Source organism: Myotis lucifugus, unplaced genomic scaffold (assembly GCF_000147115.1).
Source record: "Myotis lucifugus unplaced genomic scaffold, Myoluc2.0 scaffold_58, whole genome shotgun sequence".
Taxonomy (NCBI): Eukaryota; Metazoa; Chordata; class Mammalia; order Chiroptera; family Vespertilionidae; genus Myotis; species Myotis lucifugus.
Genome location: NW_005871106.1, coordinates 506,466 through 522,853, shown reverse-complemented (window position 1 = coordinate 522,853; position 16,388 = coordinate 506,466). Strand labels below are relative to the sequence as shown.

Here is a 16,388-nt window from a genome sequence, read left to right as displayed (position 1 = left end):
CACTGTAAATTGCCCTGTCAGTTGTCTTGCCCCTCTACCCAGTGCTTTTCGGCAGCTGGTATATAACTAAAAAGGAAAACACTTGGCTTTTATATGCTTGATTCCCAATACCTCTTTTTACTTTTACCCTCTTAGGTCTGATGCTTTGGGACAGATTCTTCCACAGCTGGGTAAAGACTGGACTCATCAGGGTATTGCAAAGCTCTACCATGCCATCAACGAGTAGGTCTCCTGTCCCACCTGCTAATGTGCTCTAAAATTTTGCTTTAAGAACTTTTGAAAAATAGCGTACATGGAAATCACGTGTGTTCATGATCCAGCTATGACCACTCTTCTTTCCCACTCACACAAAGGAAAGTGGCAGCCAACATCTATCATCTCATTCTCACAACGCTATGAATTTTAGGCACTATCTATATTTATACTTATAGCTATAATTGGGTTTTTAGCTTATAATGTAACGAGCCGATTTTCAGTTTTGCTTTATTAATTAGGTACTTGGCTACTTTTAAATTGGGTATTTCTTTGAGGAGGTCATGCATACATGCATGGGGGTATCATTTCACTCCTGGGGTCTTCTATGCCAGTGCAGCAGAGAACAAACAGTGCCATGGCCTTCATGGGACCCTAATACATATGAGTTAAATTGACTTGAAAAATTAGTGTCTTAAACATTAGTTGAGGATGCCCTAATATGAAAATTATGTCAGTCACCAAGGTATAATTTTGTTCCTTGGCTTATAGAATGGCTTGCCTTCTGCAAATTGTCTTTATAAATAAGATATTTTGTGTCTGTCCTGTATAGCAGATCATTTAAAGATAGTCTAAGATTTTTGTCTGTTCTGTAGTCTGCCTTTCATTGGACTATATGATGAATGTACATCAGTACTTGTAAACTTAGCATAATCCCTAGTTGCATATACCTTCATTTTCCCCCGTGGTGTTTTCCATGGAAAGGTGAAATCTTTATAATCCTGTTTTTCTGTTAAATTCAATAATTTGATTTTCACAATAAATGGGAGGATCTCTATTTGGATCTTTTACAAGAAAAGTGCTTCCTTTTTTTTCTCCCGCCTTTACCCAAAGCACAATGGGCTAAATAAGACACATTCTCTTTCAGGAATGGCTACAAGTTTCTGTACTGCTCTGCTCGTGCCATCGGCATGGCCGACATGACCCGTGGCTACCTGCACTGGGTCAACGACAAGGGCACGATCTTGCCCCGGGGCCCTCTGATGCTGTCCCCCAGCAGCTTGTTCTCTGCCTTCCACAGGTAACTCCCAGCAGGCAGCCCCTCTGAGTGTGTGGGAGGGGGTGCTGGGGCCTGAATGGACTGTGTGAGGATGGGTGTCAGGCTCGTAGAAAGGGATTGTATCTGTTTCAGAGCTTGTCATAGTTCTTTGGCTTCCCCATAGCATTCTTTTTAAAAATATATTTTCATTGATTTTAGAGAAAAAGGAAGGGAGAGGGAGAGAGAGAAACATTGATTGGCTGCCTCCTGTATGTGACCCTACCTGGAATCAAATCCAAAACCTGGGTATGAGCCCTGGCCTGGAATCAAACCAGTGACCTATTGGTGCACGGAACAGTGCTCAACCACTGAGCCACACCAGCCAGGTCTCCCCCATAGCATTCTAAGTCACAGCTCACCTGGTCTATATCAAGCATGGTCAAGGAAAGTTAAGTTCTAGGAGTGGCCATTTTCTCTTTCCCCAAACCCCATCAAATATTCGTAGTTATCAGATTGACTAGCAGAGAAGGAAAGAGACCAGTTACATTTTTAAAATGGGTGGTCATGCACTCTAAAATTTTTCAGTACCATACACCAGGGAATACTACCATTTTGAATTTGGTGACTTTATTTGAATTTTCCCCCCCTAGGGAAGTGATAGAAAAGAAACCAGAGAAATTCAAAATTGAGTGTCTAAATGATATCAAGAATCTGTTTGCCCCATCTAAGCAGCCCTTTTATGCTGCCTTTGGAAACCGTCCAAATGTAAGTGTCTCCTTTGGGCTGCACATTCTGATGTGGTGGGTAATATTGAGGGGAGTGTATTTTTAGGTGTTAGCTATGTCATAATTCTCAAATGAATTTTATAGGCAAAATGCATGTCTATCCTGATAAATAGGTTTTCACTTTATTCCAAATTCTTGGAGTAGTTGGGGAGATCCTGGAAGTGGAGATCTTCCCCAGAATTTTGGTATATGATGAAGGGCACTTTCTCTTTGTTTCTGTGGCTTCAATTCCTATTTCCTCAGGTGGTTAAGCCGTGTCCTTAGATCCACCCCAGAACCATGGCATGAGTGCTCATCCTTAATTGACACTTTCCTGACCTGCCTCCACTTAGAGGGGCCTTCAGATCCCTCAGGCATGCAGAAGGGCTGCTTCCTGGCCTCTCGTGGGCAGTGGAGCTCCTCTTGCTTCAGGGTGCCACTGGCATCTCCTTGGCGCCCACATTTCCTGAATCCCCCAGCACTCTCTGGGTTTGGCTCCACTTTTTGTTTGGATTTGTCTAAAGCTCAGTTTCAGTGGCAAAGCTACATGGTGCCCAGTTCTGCACGTTTTCCGTAGAGACGGTCTTTTGTTTGTGCAGTTCTGGCTCACAAGGAACTGGAGAAGCAATGCCTAATTTCTCCTCCCTATAATCCTCCTCCTTCATGTTTTCTTCTCCAGGACGTTTATGCTTACATACAAGTTGGAGTTCCAGACTGCAGAATATTCACTGTGAACCCCAAAGGTGAACTAATTCAAGAAAGGACCAAAGGAAACAAGTCATCGTAAGTGTGTTCCCATTTCTCAGTCTCGTGCTGTGCAGCCAGGGTGACAGACAGATACTAAGGATCGGGCCTTGCTCAAAGTGTCAGAATCACCACTGCCTTTGAAGGTTTTCCTCATTGCCTGGGTATTTTCCCCTCTATTTATGGGATTGCTGATTCTCTTTGTGCCCAGGGAAGGGATGGAGACCTGTCTCAGATCCTACCCATATGAGAAATCTGAATAACTAGCTTTACAACCTATAGTATTGTACTCTTAAATCAACTTCACAGTAAGAGTCTGTGCTTGTCTTCTCCAATCCCTTCTAGGTATCACAGACTGAGTGAGCTCGTGGAGCATGTGTTCCCACTTCTCAACAAGGAACAGAATTCTGCCTTTCCATGCCCAGAGTTCAGCTCCTTCTGCTACTGGCGGGACCCAATCCCCAAAGTGGACCTGGACGACCTGGCCTGAGGCAGCCCCTCTGGGAGATCCTCAGTCTCCCGCCTTGCAGCTAGGGAAGGTGACCGGCACTTCTGCTGGACAGAGGACACTGGGATCCCCTCCCAGCCACAGGTGTGGGGCAAGACCTATGTTGACAGCTAGGTACCAGCAGGGACAAGGAGAACTTGTGGAGCAGGAACTGCCCTCTCCTTCACCCTCCTGGGCTTGGCAGAGTTACAGCTCAGTGCCTCAGCAGAATTGAGGGCAGCTCGGACCTGAGGTCGAAGACCTAGGCTCCTGTCACTGGTCGGTTCTCATGCACACTCTGTGTCAGGTTGTGTGCTGGGTGCTCCTTTAATTGCATAATTTAAAAAGAAGTAAAAAGAAGCTAAATTAGAGTGGACCAAAATATTGCACAAAGTAAAGTGTTATAATTTCCACTGGGCAATTGAAAGTGTTTCTCTGTAAAACCGGGGCTTTATTAAGGGGTTCTGGGTCCACCGAGCTGCTTCAGGTCCCATGAATGATGTTGGCTCAAACCGCTTGCTCACGTTTCTTCTGTGGGTTCCTCCTTCCCTGCTACACTGAAACAAGACGGCTGCTGGGGCCACTCATCCCACCCCACAGATATGGGCTCCTGGGGAGGAAAAGCCACCTTCTCATCTGTGACTGCTCCATGATGTGAACCTAGCAAGAAGAAACGGTTTTGCAAGATATGTTTTATATCTGTAAGAATAGGAATAATAGTGAGTGTTGGTTAAGCAGCAAAGAACAGCTGTTTTCAGGGAGGCCTTGGAAATGCAGATGTGCACTTACTATGGCTCCTGAGAAGGGTCCTTCTCTCCACCTGCCTGCCCCTCAGTTTCTCAGCCTGGTTGTACTGAGCTCGGGTCAGAGTCCAAGCAGACTGCACCGGGGAAGGCTTCTGTCCTGTAAGCGGAGGCCTGGAGAAATCAGGTTGGGTGTTGACAATCAACTCAGTACTAAAATCAACAGAACTGTTGGAGAGGAAGCTTTCAGGGGACAAAAATGACCACACAGCCCTCTTGGTGAGAAAGCAGTGAGCCGAGTTCCAGAGCAGAGTGAGAACTGCAGGTCCAGGCACCACCCCGCTCAGGATGGTTTCCATTTCCACCTCTGCTTCCCCCTGTGCTTGTTTTGGGGGGCTCTCCTTATTTTTGTTTATTCCACCCAAAATAATGCTGATGTAAAGATGGAGAAATGGGGGTGGTTATTTTTCCAGATTGGAGAGTTGAAAGTCCCTGCTGTAGCTCAGCCATTTTTCCTAGTGCGTTTGGATGCAGAGACAATGGTGAAGGCCCTTGAATGCGGTTCTCAGTGGCAGAACCTGGAGAGGCACGTTCCCAGAGGGGAAACAGCACACACTTCCTCCAGTGCAAACTTTCCCGCCTTCAATAGGTCAGGGTCTAATTGTTTAATGAGTTTCTTTATGTACAGTAGGTTAGGGAAACTAGGTTATGTTTTTATGAAGTTCTTCCCAGTTAGTGAATTAAATTTCTGGTAGAGTGGCCATTACTTGATCTCATAGATGCCGTCAGCGTGTCCTCGACTGTATTTGCTTTAGAAGAATTTTATGTGCTTGACCTGAGCCTCTGCACATGTGCAGTATGAAGTATCTTAATATATATCTTTTGTAGAGAGCTTTTGACTAGACAGTTTCTTTCTCTCTGGACACACGGGCCTATCTAGAAGGTTCACTGTAGGAACCCGGGTCTCCCAGTTCTGTGTTGAGGGCGGCTGATCCCTTTGTCCGAGTGTCCGTAAGCACTAGACTGTCATTTCCTTGCTATAGACTGATCCAGTGGGTACATACACTAATTAACATATCTTTTTCCTTATTTAAAGGAGTCCCTCTTGCTGAAAAGTAGATGATTGCTATTACTGTAGTGTGGTAAAAGTATTGTTTGTGCTGAAAACCCATTGCCATTTGGTACAAATGACGTGTATTCTTTCTGTGAAAGAGAGATGCCCTCGAGTGTGTTTGTACACAGACCCTTACGAAGGTGAGTGAATGAAGAAGCATTAGCCTTGCGCTGCTTTCGGTGATGGATGGTATCACGGGGAGATTGCAGGCAGATCGGGCTCTTTTAAGTCATTCTCTCAGTTGCTTCGCTGGTGAAACAGCCATGGCCCCTTCCCTCTTTCCAGCTCAACCTGACTTTAGTATCGGCGTTGATGTCCGTGTGGTGAAGCTTGTGCGGCTGTGGCATCGGCATCTGCATCTTCCCAGGCATTAGGAAGTGCACGTGTGGGCCCACAGCGTGCCTGTGTAGCTCTGTGTGTGTCCCATGTTTGCTGTGCTTAGCACATCCGCATAGTTTTCAACTGGAAAAAGAAAAAACTTACTACTGTGATGTCCTCAAATGAAAGCTGCTAACAGTCACAGGGAGGACAGCTGGTAAATGACTGGAAGTACTTGTGCCCCCAGAGACTGCACACGACCCTTCCAGTGTGTGCTTCAAGGTGCAGGCAAGACCCTTTAAAGATAGGCAAGAAGGCAACTCTTCCTCTTTGCAACTTGGTGAAAACAGACTTTTCCGGGGAATTTTAACTTTTCGAGATCATCACGCTTACTCTAGGAAGCCTTGCTTACCCGTTTTAGAGCATGCTGGGTATAATGTAACTAGTTAAAATTGAGTTTTTGTTTCAAGTAAGTGCTCTTTCCAGATGAAAACTATGTTTTTGGTTTGAAGGTAAGAAGGGAGGGGGAAACTTTGTTCTTTTAATTTAATAATTACTTTCTGATGAAGTATTTGATTTTTAGACAGCAGTGCCACTAAAAAGTTTTAAGTTGTCAGAAATTGTAAGCATCAGTCCAGTACTCTTAGTTATGGCAAAGACCATTGTCTTAAGATAAATGGTTCCTATTTTGGTGCAGTGTTTGATGTTCAAAACAAAATGTTACAACAATAAACAAACGTAAACTGCGTCCGACTCTTTCCTTCAGAGGACATTTAAACCATCTTCTCTATACTCTTGCCAGAAATTGTTAATTTCCATAAATTAGCATTTTGATCTTTGCTGACACTTAAATTTGTCTACAGAAAGGACTTCTTTTTGGTGCTTGTTTTTATAAAACCTGACTCCAAAAGTGAGGCTACACCCTCAGGAACTAATCTCTTGCTTTGTAGGTCCTGCCAGGAAATGATTCACTCATCCATATGCGATTTCTGGTGTGTGCTCACTGGAATCCTCGAAACTGTGTTTCCATTCCACCCTCAGCCCTTTCAGGGTTCCCCTGAGAGTCCTGCTCACAGTAACCCACCTTTCATTAAACCTTCCCTGGGGTGAACACCAATTAGTAATCCTGATGTTTTCATTGGCTTAGGAGAGTCGGAGTGAACTTGGATCAAAAACCACATCGCACGTGTTATTTAAATGAGCATCTTTTTATCCCTTCAGATTGCTGGGTCCTGCCAGATGCAGCATGTGCTGGACATGTTGAATCCCAAAAAGTCCTTGAGAGTGTGCCTTCGAGTGTGGAAAGCGCTCATTTCGTGCTGCTTTGCCGCGTCATGATGGTTGGGTGAGAGGTCGGGGGGGGGGGGGGGGGGGTTGTTCTTTAGGGAGAGAAAGGAAGAGCTCAGACTGGGAGGTTGATTCTAAAGGGAATGGCTTCCAGCTCTTCAGGGAGGAGCAGCCTGGGTCCCAGCCCTGCTCTCAGGAGGCCTGTCTGACTGTAGCTTCCTTCTGCTGCACTCTGCACCCCTTAGAGCAAGCATGTCAGCTCAGAAAATCCAGCTGGCACACGCATGCTTCTGCCTTCTCTCCCTTTTGCATGCCTCTCCCGCCCGGCACGAGTTTGACATGCTAGCCTTAGAGTTTGCATGTATCCTTCCTTTTCCTTCCCTTTGATAGGACAGTACAGGGAAGACACGTATGTATGTTTAGAAAGTGGATGCAGATATGTGCAAAGCCATGTTTCAAATATACAAGCATGGACTTGGTGGGTGTCTGATCACAAATACCACTATCCTTTCAAACTACAAATAAATTGTGGAAAACAGTTGGAGAGATGATAGGGTCACTGAGAACGCTAGATGAATGTGCTAACATGGAAATAATTTCAAATGCACTTTACATTGATTTGCATTCTTTATTGCTGGGATCGTTTTGCTGCTTGCAGTCATTTAACTATGGCCATTTGTAATAGTTCATGGGGGGGAGAAGGTCTCAGTCCTGTCTCCTTACCTTAAGAAGTGCTCTGACCTTTTCTCAGCAACAACTTTATTTCGCAAGTTGTAACTGCACCTGCGTGAGTCCTGGGGCTTGGTTCTTAGTCTCACTCGCAGGCACACAGGGCTGTTACTTTCTAGGAAGGGGCTGCCCACAGATCCTGCAGCTCAGGTGACCGTGTGTTTTCTCTTGGTCTTTCCCTCCTACTTCATCCTGAAGTGAACACAGGACCTGCTGTAGTTAGACTTAGTGTACTTTGCCCACCTTGGATACACGGAACTGAAATTCTTTTTTTTTTCTTTTTTTTTAATAAATGAGTCAGAATGCACTGAGAGAGGAGGACCAAGTATTACTTGGTGCTCTAGAGAACCATCTGTGGTCCCTGTCTTTCCAACTATTGTGCACTTACTCCCTTTGGCACTGAGTTAAGGTGTTTACAGGGGGTGTGAGGGAGAGAGGGCAAAAGCATGCATGCGTGCCAACTGGATTTTCCTGAAAATGCTCTATTGCACTGGGGTTTTTTCCATGAGTCATTTCTAGGAAGCCATTGATACTCTGACAGCCACCTTTAGCCAGTTCCCCAGCTGGAGAAATGGGGTGAGAGTGCCTCTCTCCCCCACCGTCCTGGACAGAGAGACCCAGACTTACTTTAAAATACTAAAACAGCAAACCTTCAGGCTCCTGGCCACTCCTCCCTTGCCAGGGGGTGGGGTGAGAAAGAAGGCTCCTCTCTCAGGGCCAGTGGCCACCTGTGATCTCACTGGCAAGCAGTCTTGGAATGTTCACAATTGTTACAGCATAACAGTATCTGGTGGCTTGACTCAGTCCCAGGAAACTTGTCTGTGGTCCACATCTTTCCCTGAGGTGCTAGGGGATGTGCCTCCCCCGGTGGCACTTGATTGACCAACAGATCTTACCAACCTAATGAGCAGAGACCACCTGGAGCAGAGTCTGGTGTGCCTAGAGCTTTCTGTGGCTGCTGGGAAGGGAGTAACGTGCTGGGCTTCCCTGGAACAGAACGTGCTCTGCAGGGGGAAGTGCCTGCTTTTCTCAGATGACCTCAGCTTTATGTTGGGCCTCTTGTTGCCTGGGAACCCGAGTTTAAAGCCACATCTGTGTGATGTGGGCAGGGAGCAGTCTCATTAACTTACGCAGCTGCTAATTAGATGTGAATTCTCAGCACGCCCTGGAGGAGCCTCTCTTCAGCTGCGGGGCTCAGATGGAGGCCTTGACCTCCCAGCACATCTGGACTGTCTTTACAAGCAAAAAGGAACCAAGTGTACATCGTGGATGCTGAGGAGGAAGTTAAATGGTTGCGATTAATTTATTCGAGCTTACTTCCTATAGCCATTAAAAAGTCAACGTCTTTCTACAGTTTGCTTTTAGCAACAACTCTAAATCCACAAGGCACCGGATTTAAGTAACTTGAAGTGGTTTAGTGGTTTTACATCTTTATTGACACTCCCTGTCTTTGCACTTAAATTGTACATGTCATTCAAGGAGCCCAGCGAGCTCACAGCAGTCTCTTGGATTCCTTCACAGCCGGGCAGAGGCCCGGGTGAGCAGTGGTGAACCAGACCTGGGGCCGCAGACTGCAGACCCAGGCTCGTGGTGGCACGTGCCACTTCAGTGTTGAAACTTCTCTCCTGCGTGCGGTATAAATAAACACCAGCAGAGACTGTGGCCACAGGTATCCATTTGGGCCAGCCCTCCACCTCAGGCCTGCATCCAGCAGCATTTCCTTCTCCAGCAGCAGGACTGGATCCCACTGCCTCACCCAGGGCAGCACCTTGTAGGCCCAGCTCCGGCCCCTTGAGGCAAAGCCAGAGCTTGGGGAGGCCCTGGCTTAGAGGTAAGGGTGTGTCCCAGCTCTTCAGCTAGCCCGTGGGCAGGACAAGAGTCAGTCCTTGCTGCCTGCTGGGGAACTCTAAGGTGTGTTCATGGCCTCCAAAGCCAGAACAGGCTGTTAATCTTGAGAGAGGTGGTGGGACGTCGACAGAATACTAGACCAGTGCTCCAGTTACATACATAACGTGAATAATATTAAAGCTTTCCAGTTCTTACAACTTTCCTTCGCCTTACCTTTCCCCAGTGCCCTAGAGGTGGGAAAGGAAAGGATATAAGAAAAACCCACTAAATGTGGAGTACATTTCGTCAAAGTCCGTGTGAGCCAGCCTGCCCCCGGTCACCACGATGTTGACGCCGTCTCCTGCCTTCAAGTGCACGATGAGGTGGAATGCTCCCGGGCCTCCACAGGTGTGCAGAGCCCCTTGGGGCCGGTGGTATTCCAGGAATTCTCTCTTGTAGCCAGCTGTGTGCAGCTGAGCCACGCTGGCATTGGAGACGGACAAGACCGCTTCCACGTATGTGTCCCTCTCAGGAGTGAGGGTGGCCGTGATCAGGTAGCGCCCATCGTATGGCGCTGTGAAGACCCCTGGGAGGAAGAAGGCAGACACCTGTGTTTATGGGACATCATCACAGTGCTTTGCAACAGGTTTTCAGTTAATGCTTGTGGGAGAGGTAGCCCACCTACACCCACCCAATGATAGGCATCGCTCTTGGCCGCTGGCCCAGTCCTCTGCAGGACCCACTGTGTCATGCTTATCACATCCAGAAGAGGACAAATACTGCAAACCCTCCAGCCCTTGGTATAATTACCACACCTCACCTACACCCAGCGCAGCCCTAGGAGGAACCTGCCCCTGCGTGCCGTGCACAGTGCAGGGAGAGAACCATCTGGCCTTGCTGGGAGAGAGCTCAGTCCTAACACTGGCAACAGTGCGCCAGCCTTGGCAGTGCCGTGTGCACTGCCCAGGCTTGGTGAAGACACAGGGCCCAGCCCGTGGCCTGCTCCCCCCACCACCTAAGGTACAGTGAACAACAGCCACCCAGGTCCTGGTTGCCTCTTGGAAGCTTTCACCACTGAAAGTACCCCAAAGCCAACTTAGAATCAGCCTCACAGCTTGAACCCAAAGAACCCACAGAGCTTGTTACTAACGTAGGGAAAACCGCAACCAGCTCCCCTGTGGAGGAGCCAGTAGACAAGTGGCATCCCTTCATGGCCAGAAGCTGGCTGATTTGCACTTGGCCAAAGATTCGGAGGTGGGGATGGCGTGCGGAAGAGGCAATGGGGTTTGTAGATGTGCCAGTTGCAAAGCAGCAGTAGGTGGCCCCACAGCTAGAAGAGTGGGCACCCACACCAAGTGCCGCCAGGAGCAGCCACTGTCCCTTGTCTCTGGGGAGAAGACAAGATTTGGAACATGGCCATAGGCCAAGAGCTGGCAGAATGGAGGTCCTGGGGCTGAAAAGGAATTTTGGGGTCTGGGTCTTCACTCTGCCCTGAAAAAGAGGCTACCGGCTCCCTTTCCCATCTTGTTGTTAATCACCCAAGGATGTTTCTTCCATTGACTTTTAGAGTGGAAGGAAGAGGGGTTAGCGGGGAGAGAGAAACATCGATGTGAGAAACACATCGATTGGTTGCCTCCCACATGTGCCTCTGACTGGGGGCCGGGATAGAACCTGCAACCCAGGCACGTGCCCTCAACCAGGAACCGAACCTGAGACCCACTGGTGCACAGGCTGACGCTCTAATCACTGAGCAACACTGGCCAGGGCCCTTCTCCAACTTTCAGTAGTAACTTAAAGCTCCAGAATTCTTTCCTTAGGCACCTGGACCCTGAAGTCAGACCTGGCCCCAGCACTCTGGGTACCTGGCTTTCTTGTTCGCCAGGGTCACCCGGAATGTACTGAGGACCTGCTTAACTAGAAAAGTTCTGGGCTGGAGGTCCCAGGGTCATGGGAGAAGTGTGGGTCACCATCCCTGCTTGCAAAGATCCCCTGAACTGTCAGAGGGGACCAGCTGCCCCCCAACAGGGCAGCATGGACTGGGGGGCCCTGGAGGAAGCTGTACTTGAGTTGAAAGCACAGATTGCTTCTCACACTGGGCTGGCCTGCCTGAGCCTCACGCAGGGTCCTGAGCTTGCCTCCAGGGGCCCCGGAGCTCCACTGTTCCAGCTTCTGCCCGTGACTTATGCTCACTAACACTTAAGAACCACTGTCTGAAGAATAGGAGCGATTTAGCCTGATGGCAGGCAGGGCAAACCTGAGTGTGACAGCTAAAAACTGCCCAGAGGGAACTCAATTCCACCTCCCAACAGTCTCCTGCAAATCCACCAGCCACTGTGTGCACACAGCCCTGGGAGGACCCATGTGGACGCCCAGATGCTGCCACTTGACGCACTGGCCTCTTCTCAGGTCTCTCAGCTCCTCAGAAAAGAACCCCAGGCCGCTTGGACCCTCAGCCCCTGCTCAGACTCTGCCCTGACTTACCTCCCCTTTACCCTGGAGACCAGATGCCCATGTCTGACCTGGTGGGAAGGGCTCTGCCTCCAGTCCCAGGGGACAGGCCCCTGCTCAGGCCGTGGGCCAGTGGGAAGGAGGAAGCCTGAGCGCAGGACCCTCGGGTGACCTCTGCTGCACTGTTCCCATGTGCTGGGGGACAACACAGGCGGCCCAGGCAGCTGAAGGGGTTTCAGAGCAGAAGACCCTACACACAGGCCACCCTCCTGTCCCGCCCTGGCTCTGCTCATCATAAACCACAAGCTGCTGAAGGAGGCAGAGCAGGGCGGACTCTGCTGCCTGTCCCGGGTGTGACGCCAACAGACTGGGAGAGCCTTTATCTCCACAGTCACATGAACGATTCCCAGGCGAGGGCTGGTATGCTGACATCATGACTGGGAAATGTCACTGCACACCCACCGCCCTGCAGACTGGAGCCCTCTTCACAGCCCACAACGGGGGGCAGCAGCATTGCCAGCTGCCCCCCCAGGGCCCGCAGTTGCTGGGCATCTCTGCCAGTCGGAGTCCCCCGCCCCAGGACCCCACACAGTGCACCCCTCCAAACTTACCGGTGCTGGGGTCATACATGTCCCCGTCGTTGACCAGCACTTTGTTAAAGAGGACAACACCCCCATCACTGGGGAAAGGCTTCTGGGTGAGCCCCGCAGAGAAAGACACCGGAGAAGGCGCTGGAACCCCTGGAACAGAGAGGACGGAGTGTTCACAGGCAGGTGGGGTTGGGGCCCGGAAGACGAGGCCTGTGTGCCTGTCTCGGGAGGCAGCCTCGCCGCTTTATTTTGCCTTCAAGCGGTAGAGCACCCAGGGACACACCATCCGAGAGCCAGCAGTCAGATCGGCTGTGAGGATGGCAGAACTGGGCAGTGGGACAGGCACTGGCTGGGAGTATTCATGTGTGAGCCCGTGTGTTAGACACTGTGTGTGTGTACACATGTGTGAGACCACGTGCAACACTGCGAGAGCGAAGGGGGAGAGACTGTTGGAGAGGAACTGAGGCTGATAATTTCTCAGAACAAACTGATGCTGTATTGTGCATCATACGGGGGTTGGGGGTGGATAATGGGAAAGATCTAGGGAGCTGCTTGCTTATTGAAGAACTAGTAACACCTGGACCCCCAGGAAGCTGGTCAGGGCCACACCAGGCATAGGTGCACCCAGTGGGCCTCTCAGGAAACTCCACGAGCTGGGGTCACGGATGAGGGAGAGGTCCTGTCTCTGGCAGGACTCTGACCCTCTCTGGGGAGCTCAGCCCACTGCAGTCAGCAGACGCCCTGCCCACAGCTGGCAGGCAGGACGCTGGGCCCGGTCTCCACCCACACTAACAGTCCGAAATGAGGAGGAAGGGACACGCAGGGCAGAGGCTGCCACAGGGGCCCAGCCGCCTGCCCTGGTCTCCCGGCAGACGTACCTGGGGAGGCTGCAGGAGGTGACCTGGAGTATCCTGGAAAACAAAATGGGAAATGGAACGTCAAACAAACCCCACGCAGCACCTCATTCAGAGCCCTTCTCTCACTGCTCCTCACACTATTTAGACATAGAGCAAGGGCACCCCTCCAAGCCACCTTCCCAGAAACAGATGCACCCCTGCACCTGCCTCCTCACTCGCCCACTTACCCCCAGGCAGGGAAGAAGGCCCTGAGGGTGAGCTGGATGAGGGACTAAGGGAAAAGGTGAGGCGCTGGGGCTTCTCCAGCCAGGGCGGAGAAGGCCACAGACTGAGTCGTTCACTCGTGCCAACGACCCTGCTAGCCCTCCAGGGGCGGCGTCTGTTCACAGCTTCCCCTCCAGCAGGGCTGGATGCAGTGTTTGCCACATGGATGGACAGACAACAGCTCCAGTGTACAAGCACCCCTGACACGTGAAACTAATAGAAACAAACCGCTTAGGAAACATCTGTTTACATGTCATAGCCGGCCCTCAGCTTACTCCTCTAAACAGAACTAGTAACGTCTTGGTGCTGCCAGGAGAGCTGTGAGAAACTGACTACCTGGTTCAGTCTCTGGCACGTGGTGGGGATCCCACAAATGTGCTCCCTTTGCCTTCACCAGTTAGCAGGGGACCTCACCCCCACCCCACCTGCCCCAAAGGTGCTGACACACTCGCACAGAGCACTCACTACGCAGGCACTGAGCTAGGCCTCCTCCCTGTCCTCACAGAAACTCCCCGAGGTCCTATCGCCACCCTCACTCAGGTGAAGGAGCTGACCCCCAGGGCCCAGGGCTGGTGGACCGCTGGGATTTGAGCCAGAACCTCCCAGCTCACCCCCTGCTGCAGGCTGTCTTTACTGCTACGTCAGCTCCTGGTACACATTTGGTTTCCCAGGTTCGCTTCCTGCTGGGAAGATCCACGAGCTTCCCGTGGCCTGGATTCCAGCCCAGGGATAATTCTAAGTGTAATTTATTGCACGATCCTGGGGTGCCCCAGGCTCTGGGGTGCCCCAGGCTCTGGGGTTTGATTCGCATGAACTGGTCCCTCAGGACCTCAGCACCTTTGGAGAGCTACCTTTTGGACCTTATACCCTGAACCCGCAGGCCCCGGAGGCTCAGACTGCCCCTCCGTGCAGTGGCACCCTCTGCAGCTCAGATGTGCTGGCCCCTGTGAGCCTTACCTGGTGCTCCCGCGAAGCCTTCTGTGCTGGGGACGGGCGCCTGCCCTGTCTGGCCATCCACGCCCTGGGGCAGGCCTCTCCCCGACACGCCCATCCTCCCCGGAGGCCCAGCCTCTCCAGTCTCCATAATGACCCCAGTGGAGCCAGGCAGGCCTGTCCAGCCGGGCCACGCTGGCCAGGGCAGCGGCTGTTGGGGTCTCTTGGGCGGAACAGGCTGTTGGCCCGTGTGCAGCTGTTGTCCAGGGTCCTCAGGAGGTGGGGGTGCACTGGGCCTCGGCAGCGGTGGAGGCGTCAGCTCCGGGAGAGATGGCTCCGTGGGGGCCTCTGCCAACTGCGGGGGCTTCTCGGAGGCCTGTGGGGCCTTCCCTCGGGGAGGAGGCGGGGGTGCTTCTGAGGGCTCCTCCGCTGAGCATTTGGAAAGTGGAAAGAAGTAAAGTTGAAAACCTCAGGCTTGACTGCTCGGCCACTGCCCCTCTATGCTTGGGTGGCTGTCCCGGATGTGGCATCAGGGAAGTCAGCCCTGCGCCAAGAGCACAAGAGCGGCCACCACAGCGTGGGTACAGAAGGGGCCGTGTGTCCAGCTGCCCTCGGGGGGCCTGGGAGCCACTAGGCGGCCATGGGAGGCCCCTGCCCAGGGAGGGGGTTTTCAGCCTCCCTCCATGATGGCTGTGCTCTCCCAACAGACCCACGCTTGGCTCCAGCACCCGAAACTTCCCGATTTCACCGTGTTATGATCCCATGGGGGTACCACAAGTTACTGAAAGGAACCAGCTGACCTTACATGCAGACAAGCTAGTCTTGGGGTCACTGTGGACGATTTTGCAAGCTGAGGGCCTCGGTACAGATGCCAAGGAACCCCAAGCAGGTGTCCCCTGCTGGGCCCCCTCTGCAGCCGGCGCAGGCCTTGCCCTCACCACAGCCCTAAGATCCCCGGCAGGGGATTTCCAGCAGAGGAACCTCCTGACTCACGCTTCTGCCCTCAGGATGGCACAGTGACGCAGCCAGGAAGCTGCTGCCCTGTCCTCCATGAATACGTTCCTGGAACGAGGCTTCCTTTGGAGGCCCATAGGGCATCTACGAAGAACCACGCCTGGCCAGACACCCCACCCCCTCAGGCCCACACGGTGCCTCCATGCCCAGGCTCCAACCCTATAAAATTACGTCCTGGCAAAACCCGTGATTGCATTTTGAACATCATCTAGTTTGATTTTCAAACTCACTAAAGTAACTATGGCATAGAGAGTGTTGAAAAGTGAGAAGACTCCAAAATACATAAAATCTAGCAAATGATAACGCAACACTATTACTAATTCAGCAAAAAGCAACATAATCCTCTTTAGCTATGACTGAGCTGTTTAGCTGGTAATGGCATAAGTACTGACTTGATTTTTGTGCTGTAACTGTTGGGAGTGGGAGCAGGGGAAGCAGGGAGAGGCGTGAGAGAGCCTAATGTACAGGCCGTCTGTCGCTGATAAATCATATCTACTTTATCTAAATGCTACCTATAATATCTGTATAGGAAGATACATAAAGCTAATCAATCACTTTAGAAATATGGAGGCAGCCGGAGGAGTTGCACGTGGCTGCCCAGCGAGAGAGAGGGTGACGGGGAGACTCGGGGGCACCGGCACAGATTCTCATCATCAGCTTCGGCACTATTTTTCTTGTTTTTATAAAATATAATTGTGGGAAACACCACGGGCCTATTTCAGGGGTGGAGAGTGTCTGGCCCTCGGGCCACATGAGGCCTGAGAAGTCATTTGGTCTGGCCCTGCCAAGGCATCCGGAGTGAGGTCGATAAATGTGTGACCAAATATAGCAGCTAGTTTTTAAGCTGATAATGTTGCATGGCCCTTGAATCATGCTATAAACATCCAAATGGCCCTTGGCAGAACAAGGTTCCCCACCCTGGGCCCTATTTCCCCCTCCCTCCCACCTGCTTCCATCTCTGTCTTTTGTCTTTTCCTCCTCCTCCTCCTCCTCCTCCTCCATCTCCTCCTCCTCCACGTCTACTGGAGGGGGGGGGAG

The 16,388-nt window shown here is 51.1% G+C and overlaps 2 protein-coding genes across 3 annotated transcripts in view; one reads left to right on the top strand and one right to left on the bottom strand.

The window, feature by feature from the left end:
• The window catches only part of LPIN2 (lipin 2), a 100,164-nt gene extending 94,015 nt beyond the window's left edge, over window positions 1-6,149 (top strand). The window contains exons 16-20 of the mRNA XM_023754221.1: window positions 136-222; window positions 1,121-1,273; window positions 1,882-1,996; window positions 2,675-2,778; window positions 3,085-6,149. Coding sequence (XP_023609989.1) covers window positions 136-222; window positions 1,121-1,273; window positions 1,882-1,996; window positions 2,675-2,778; window positions 3,085-3,229 — 604 coding nt within the window. The 3' untranslated portion in view covers window positions 3,230-6,149. The remainder of the gene's footprint in view (window positions 1-135; window positions 223-1,120; window positions 1,274-1,881; window positions 1,997-2,674; window positions 2,779-3,084) is intronic.
• Window positions 6,150-8,696: 2,547 nt separating this feature from the next.
• EMILIN2 (elastin microfibril interfacer 2) overlaps window positions 8,697-16,388 on the bottom strand; it is a 41,575-nt gene continuing 33,883 nt past the window's right edge. Inside the window, exons 4-7 of one of the 2 annotated variants that reach the window (XM_014456273.2) lie at window positions 14,361-14,765; window positions 13,161-13,193; window positions 12,304-12,432; window positions 8,697-9,830 (exon numbers count right to left, since the gene is read on the bottom strand). In XM_014456273.2, coding sequence (XP_014311759.1) covers window positions 9,493-9,830; window positions 12,304-12,432; window positions 13,161-13,193; window positions 14,361-14,765 — 905 coding nt within the window. In that variant the 3' untranslated portion in view covers window positions 8,697-9,492. The remainder of the gene's footprint in view (window positions 9,831-12,303; window positions 12,433-13,160; window positions 13,194-14,360; window positions 14,766-16,388) is intronic. The other variant, XM_023754220.1, reaches the window with a different exon arrangement.